This window comes from Neopelma chrysocephalum, unplaced genomic scaffold (genome assembly GCF_003984885.1).
Source record: "Neopelma chrysocephalum unplaced genomic scaffold, ASM398488v2 Primary Assembly neopelma1_155, whole genome shotgun sequence".
In the NCBI taxonomy this organism is placed as follows: Eukaryota; Metazoa; Chordata; class Aves; order Passeriformes; family Pipridae; genus Neopelma; species Neopelma chrysocephalum.
In genome coordinates this window covers 69,428-75,661 of record NW_020897817.1, presented here as the reverse complement: position 1 = coordinate 75,661, position 6,234 = coordinate 69,428, and the positions used below count along the sequence as shown (strand labels likewise).

The window sequence follows — 6,234 nt, the reverse complement described above, 5'->3', positions numbered from 1 at the left end:
CGGCGGGGCCGCCCGCCCGCGGACATCGCCGCAGCTCGGCACCGCCGGCCCTTAGCTCGGCCCCGGCCCGGCCCCAGCGCCCGCCCCGGCCCGCCCCGGCCCGCCCCCGGGAGCCCGTCCGGCCCGGCACGGAGCACCCGCCTCTGCCCGCAAAAAACACCGACCGCCGCTGCCGAGCCTCCGACGGGGGGAATTTCCCCCGACCAAGGGGTGAGTGCCGAGCGAGGTTCAGCACAGAGAGGCCAACGCTGCTCTCGCAACATTCCTGCCCCGCCGGAGCCTCCCCCGTCCCAGCCGCACCCGCAGAGCTCGTACCTGGGCTGCACCTGCTGAGCTCCTGCAGGAACGTGCGCGTCTGGGAGCCGAAGGGCAGCCGCACGGTCAGCCGCTCGTCTGCTGAGCTCATCTGGACAGTCACGTCAGAGCCTGAGGACATGAGGAGAAAGAGCTCCTGTGGGTCGTGCTGCCAAGCCTTCAGAAACCGAGCGTGTCTCCACTCTCCAGTGGTGGATGCACACATGCGTGCAGCCTTCAGCAGCATCTCCCCATGACACCTTATCATGTTCCTTTCCAACATTTTACATGAGAATGCCATTTAAAAATATAAAGACGACCATTTATAATAATTATTATTCTGCTCATTCAGTGACAATAATTAATCTTCCAGCAGCAGTTTAAAAGCGTTTGGAAAAATCATTCCCTTGGTTGAATGGGGCTGACAATGCTTGTTAGCACTAAGTAACTATGCCCCAAGAGCAGCAGAAGATGAATCTCCACCCTGGCAAGCCCCCCCCAGGACAAGAGCCCCCAGTCCTGCCTCACTGTTTGCAGCTGGCACAGGGCCCAGAGTGCCTGTAACACAGGCACTAAAAACAAACACAGAACTCACCAATGATGTGACGGTCACTGTCAAGTACAACTGCAAAAGTAAAACAGTTGAAAGTTAAGCAACAGATTTGCAGACTGTGACTTTGAGGTCAGTGAGCTCAGCAAGTTCCTCCAGCCCCAAACGCTCCTGGCAGGAACAGAGCCAGCAGAGTGAACCTGCCAGGCAGGGGCTGTGGCTGGGGCCTGGTGGGACACGGGTGCTCCGAACCTTGAACAGCCCTGCCAGCAGTGCCATGCAACACAAGTGACACCAGGGATTACAAACTAAAGAAAAAATGTGAAGGCAGAATAGATTCCAAACTTAAGGAAGCAGAACAACAAAGTATGGACTCCAAACCCCTCCATCCCCTTCTTTGGAGGCAGCCACTGAGCCACCACAGTGTGTCAGTACCTTCTTCCACTGCAAACCCATCTGTGATGGGGATTACTCTCTCCAGCCAGACATCCTCAGCTGTGATGGCCATCCGACGGTGAGTGTACACGTAGATCCTGCAAGCACGGAGCCGACATGGAGGCAAAGACTCCTCAGTTCTGGCACGTCTGCAGGCACTCACAGACCCCATCCCACCAGCAGCACCTGCTAGTGCAGCCTCATGCAAACCCCAGAGTAACTTCTCAACCACGTACCATCCTCCTGCTCACCCCATCACTAAAATAACGTGTTCACATCACTGGCAGAGCAGAGCAGAGCAGCTCGTGGGCCTGGGGTTTCTTACTGACCACCCGTAACATCAAGGCATCGTGCCTTCAAACCGCTGCCCCACGGGACTGCCCCCGGGCAGAAAGCCCTCGGGACGGGAGGGGGTTCTCAGGTGGCTCCCGAGGCTCGTGAGGGACCCGCAGAGCTCCCGCGTCTCTCGGATGTTCCCCCGCCCGCCCCGCTCCGGTACCCACGCGTGCTGCCCGCGGTGCTCCACCAGGCCCAGCAGCCGGCTCTCCGCGCTGTCCCCCGCAGACAGGAGCCCCTGCACCGCCTGCGGCCGCGGGTCAAGGAACGGCAGGACAGCGGCAGGGAGCGGGGAGAGGGGCCCCCCGCCCCGCACGGCTCCGGCACCCATCAAAGGATACGATCCGGCAGGTCTCGCCCCCCGCCAGGCTCTCCTGGATGGCCACCGACTGGTCCATCTCCGTCCCGGCAGCGCTCCCCGGGGCCGGGACCCGGCGGCTCCCGCGGCGGCGGCTGCGCGCTCAGTGCAGCTGTCGCGACACGATACGACACGATACGACACGGCGTCCCCGGACTCCCCCCCAGCCGGGGCCGGCCCGCTCCGTTATCGCTCCGCGCTGGGACCGGCGGCGGGCGGGGCTCGGAGCCGCCGGAAATAACGGGGCGGGAGGGGTCGCGGCCGGGCCCGACGGCGGCCGAGCGGATGCTGCCGGCGGGATGCGAACGGCGGGACAGGCACGGCCTGCGGCCGGCCCCTCCCGGCAGGAAGGGGAGAGCGAGAGGAGGAGGCTCTGGGATTGGCAGACGCGGAAAAAGTTCATTTCCAAGGAAAATCCCGAGATGCCCTTTTTTAAGTAGCAGCTTGAATTATTTTTTGTTGAATTTCAAGACAACCCAGCACAGGAGCCAACTTCTAAGCTGCCGGGTTATTATGCAAATAAATTAATACAGAGTGTGGGAGCGGATGCTGTAAAATGCTACCAGTCTTTTGTACTGGCCTAAATCAGCTCCTTGCACAGACATGGGGGATGTAGGTCCAGAGACAGAAAATCCGAATGGTCTTTATCAGTGACAGCTCTGCAGCTGTCCATAATGGACAAGAGAACAGTCTGAAATAGCTGCTGTAAACACCAAACCTTCCAAGAAACAGAGTGCTAGGGGATGTTTTTGAGATAGAAGAACCCTAGTTTTCAGACTGTTTTCACTTGCCATGGATACACTGACACTGTGGCCTGAAACGAACTAAAAACACACCCTGTGGTTTTGCCACACCAGAACGGGGACTGTAATGTAGGAAGGGCCAGCTGTGGTACAGTGAGGCAGGGCCAGCTGTGGTACAGGGAGGCATTTTCCATCCAGCCCCACATCCGCTTCCGCCGCTGCTCGGGCGGCAGCAACGTCAGGGCTGGCAGTGCCACCGTCGGGGCTGGGAGTGACTGTCAGGGCTGGGAGTGCAGAGCCTTCCTGCTGGGAGAGCACACAAGGCTCCCGAGGGCCCAAACTGCCCAGCCCAGCCCTCCTGCCCTCACACCGTTCTCAGCCACACTCAAAACACCAGCACAGACCAGAGGGCTGATACACAGACTTTAATATTTTGCAATCTTTTCTCTAAGGAGCCAGCAGCAGCAGAGGAGAGCGGTTGCAGGGGACAGCGCCGTGCACGTGTGCACAACTGGCAGCACCTTGACTCCAGGGAATTCTGCCCAACCAGCTCTGCACCAGCACTGAGTGCTGTTGCACTGGGTTCACGTCACAGGCTCACATCTGGGCTCTGCCTTTAGCAACAGAGAACCACAGATGTGAAACAGGATCATCTAAAACATGAGACACTTTTAGAGTAATCCCATTTTCCTGCCTAGGACTTGGAGACAAAACATGGAGTTACCATTTTACCCACCCAGGCAAGAGGCATTTCATTGCCAGAGCAGTTCGGAACTAAACTGCTCAGAACTAAACAGGTCACAGGGGGTCCAGGGAGGCTGCAGCACAAGCAGGTCAATGACTAGAGGAGCCCCTGTGCCTTCAGTCAAGGCAGAATATTCTGATGTTTAAGGAGGCCTAACACCTCGTTCCTGGTCCCTCATTCCAGCAGCAGGGAGGCACACACTGCACGGCTCTCAGGATCCACAATTAGTTTGTGGGTCTCTCAGGCCTACAGGATTTTGGTAGCTTTCTGAGTACAACAGGGATGTGACAGAGAGTGTTTGATAATGGCCTTGGCTGAAGTCAGAGAGCACCAGGATCCTACCGAGCGCTGTGGAGCTCTGTTGCAGGAGGGCAGGCTGTGGAGCATCCCGGCTGCTGCCTACCCCTGGAGGGAAGTGAAGGCCCTGTAATTCAGGAGAAGAACCACACCACATGCCATGACCTTCAAGAGTGGGGCCAGTGTCACCTGCCCAGCGCTATTGACGTGAATTTTGCCATCCAGTTTCAGACAGCTGGCTTTCGGGGTGGCTGGGCAGCATTCCTGGTAACAGGCAGCCTTCATCCCACTGGCACAGACTGGTTTGGCAGCCTTGCAGGCTTTGCTACATCCTGCCATGTAATTCAAGCCTGTCCTCCTCATCTGGAAGGAAGAGAGACACATTAGCCTCGGGGTCATGTCAAGCCTTTGGGACGCGCATTACAGGAACACAACGGCACATCTGGGGCTGTCCTGCTCTGCAGCCCCAGGCCTTACCTCACAGAAGTCCTGCCCCAAGACGCATCTAGCAATGGTCTTCCTGCCTTTGAAACACCCATCCCCGTGACAGGAGAATGCTGTGCACACTTTTCCCTACGACAGAGGACCAGGGGAGACACCATATATCCATCAGACTCTCACTGCATTTCAGTCAGCCCTTCACTCCTGCGGGTTCCTCTCCCACCCCCCTCTGTTCTTCATTATTTGTGCTGTATCAGGCATTTTAGATCCAGAGAAAAAAGGCTATCAGTGGCCCATCTGAAACCAAAGGAAACTACTGAAACACTAGCGGAGCAAACGTTTCAAGCCTCCTTTTCCTTCCTCTTAACAGGGCTCTGCAAAGATAAGCACCTTCCCCTCCCCTAGACTCAGGAAAGGGCTGCAGAGTTCGGTGGGTCCTGCGCCCTCCCTGCAGCTGCAGGAAGGCTCAGCCATGCAATCAAGTCAAACTGCCTGAGCTGATGCAAGTGTTGGGCTGGGGATAAGGCCTGATGGACAGGGCTCCTTACTGACTCTTTACTTCCAATGCCCATTTAGGATTTGTTCCCCTTCCAGAGGCAGATTTTGACCTCATAAAGCAGATGCAGGAGGGACCTTTCCCTGTTTCCTGCTCAGGTGGGAGCTCAGCTCTCCCAGCAGCCGCAGCCCCCAGAGAGCCCCAGGAGCTGCAGCAGCCTCTGCCCAGGTGGTACCTACGTTCTGGGGGGGGAGGTCGGTGGGTGGTGTTGGTGGTCCTGGGTGGAGCAGTGGTGGGTGGCAGGTCACCTGCAGACACACAAGGAGCCCTGTGAGGCTGCACCCAGCACACAGCCCACACAGGGCCCTCCACAGCAACACAGGGACAGATTCCCCAGTGCAGCTCATGCTGCGGCCAGAGCTGGTGGGATCACCCTGTCCCTCACCCAGCTCCAAGGACAGAGCAACCCCAGGGCAGAAGAGACACCGATGTAGCCACAGCCCCTCTGCACTGGGCTCTGCCCACCCCTGCCCCTCCTGTTACCGTAGGCGCTGGGGTTGAGCTGCAGGCACAGGGGACTGGCACAGCACTCCAGGGCACAGAGCTGCCTGCTCTCGCTGCCGTTGGTCCTGCACAGCCCCACACCACACCTGCTGCTGCACCCGGCTGTGTAGTTTGTGCTGGAGAAACGATAGAGCTGCAACAGCAGAGTCAAAGGGTAAAATGAGGGTGAAGAGGTGCCATTACAAAGGAGCAGAAATAACTGACAGATTGCCAGAGAAAGAAGGGAAACAGGAGATGGACACAGACTTAATAGAGCACTGTGGATTGCTGAGACAAAGAAAGGGAGAGGTTTCCCTGTTGCAGCCCCCCTGCATCACCATACCTCACAGTAAGTCTCATTATGGCAGGTGACTGTTCTGTTGGAATGGGCTTCATCCTGGTAACACCTCTCCCCGGAGCACTGAAAGCTCTGGCAGGTGAGCTGGAGGGAGAACACACCAGGGTGTCACCATGTAGCAAAGTCTCCCTGCACAGCACCACGGGGCTGTCCCCAGCCACAGCCTCACTGTCCCGAGGGGCCACCCCCATCTGCCCACAGTGCTCCCCTTCCTCCCCAGGAGATGCTCCTGTGGCACTCTGGCTCTCACGATAGACCAGCTGAGACACTGTCTGTAGGGCTGCAATGGCCCAGAAATGCCCCTCTTTCCATTACTTTCCTTACCATTGTCTCTTGTGCACCATTCACAGAGGTGTTGGTGGCCACTGAGGCATTGCCAGTGGAAACCGAGGTGTTGCTGGCAGTGGCCACCTCTGAGGCATTCTTGGTGGCCACTGCTCTGGCATTCTTGGTGGCCACCGGTACAGCATCCTTAGTGGTGGCCACGGCTGCGGCATCCTTGGTGGTGTTCTTGACAGCTGTGGTCACCACTGAGGCATTCTTGGTGGCCACCTCTGAGGCATTCTTGGTGGTGGCCACCACTGCAGCATTCTTGGTGGCCACTGCTCTGGCATTCCTGGTGGCCACCACTGCAGCAT

General features: G+C 57.9%; 2 protein-coding genes across 3 annotated transcripts in view; both read right to left on the bottom strand.

The window, feature by feature from the left end:
• The window catches only part of INPP5B (inositol polyphosphate-5-phosphatase B), an 18,446-nt gene extending 16,341 nt beyond the window's left edge, over positions 1-2,105 (bottom strand). Inside the window, exons 1-5 of one of the 2 annotated variants that reach the window (XM_027701328.1) lie at positions 1,957-2,105; positions 1,783-1,862; positions 1,280-1,377; positions 890-919; positions 316-426 (exon numbers count right to left, since the gene is read on the bottom strand). In XM_027701328.1, the coding sequence (XP_027557129.1) occupies positions 316-426; positions 890-919; positions 1,280-1,377; positions 1,783-1,862; positions 1,957-2,013 (376 nt within the window). In that variant the 5' untranslated portion in view covers positions 2,014-2,105. Of the gene's footprint in view, positions 63-315; positions 427-889; positions 920-1,279; positions 1,378-1,782; positions 1,863-1,956 lie in introns of those variants that run through there. The other variant, XM_027701329.1, reaches the window with a different exon arrangement.
• A 1,621-nt stretch (positions 2,106-3,726) lies between these two features.
• The window catches only part of LOC113976234, a 5,116-nt gene continuing 2,608 nt past the window's right edge, over positions 3,727-6,234 (bottom strand). The window contains exons 5-10 of the mRNA XM_027701239.1: positions 5,921-6,160; positions 5,582-5,680; positions 5,239-5,392; positions 4,935-5,003; positions 4,236-4,331; positions 3,727-4,121 (exon numbers count right to left, since the gene is read on the bottom strand). Of these exons, the coding sequence (XP_027557040.1) occupies positions 4,264-4,331; positions 4,935-5,003; positions 5,239-5,392; positions 5,582-5,680; positions 5,921-6,160 (630 nt within the window). The 3' untranslated portion in view covers positions 3,727-4,121; positions 4,236-4,263. The remainder of the gene's footprint in view (positions 4,122-4,235; positions 4,332-4,934; positions 5,004-5,238; positions 5,393-5,581; positions 5,681-5,920; positions 6,161-6,234) is intronic.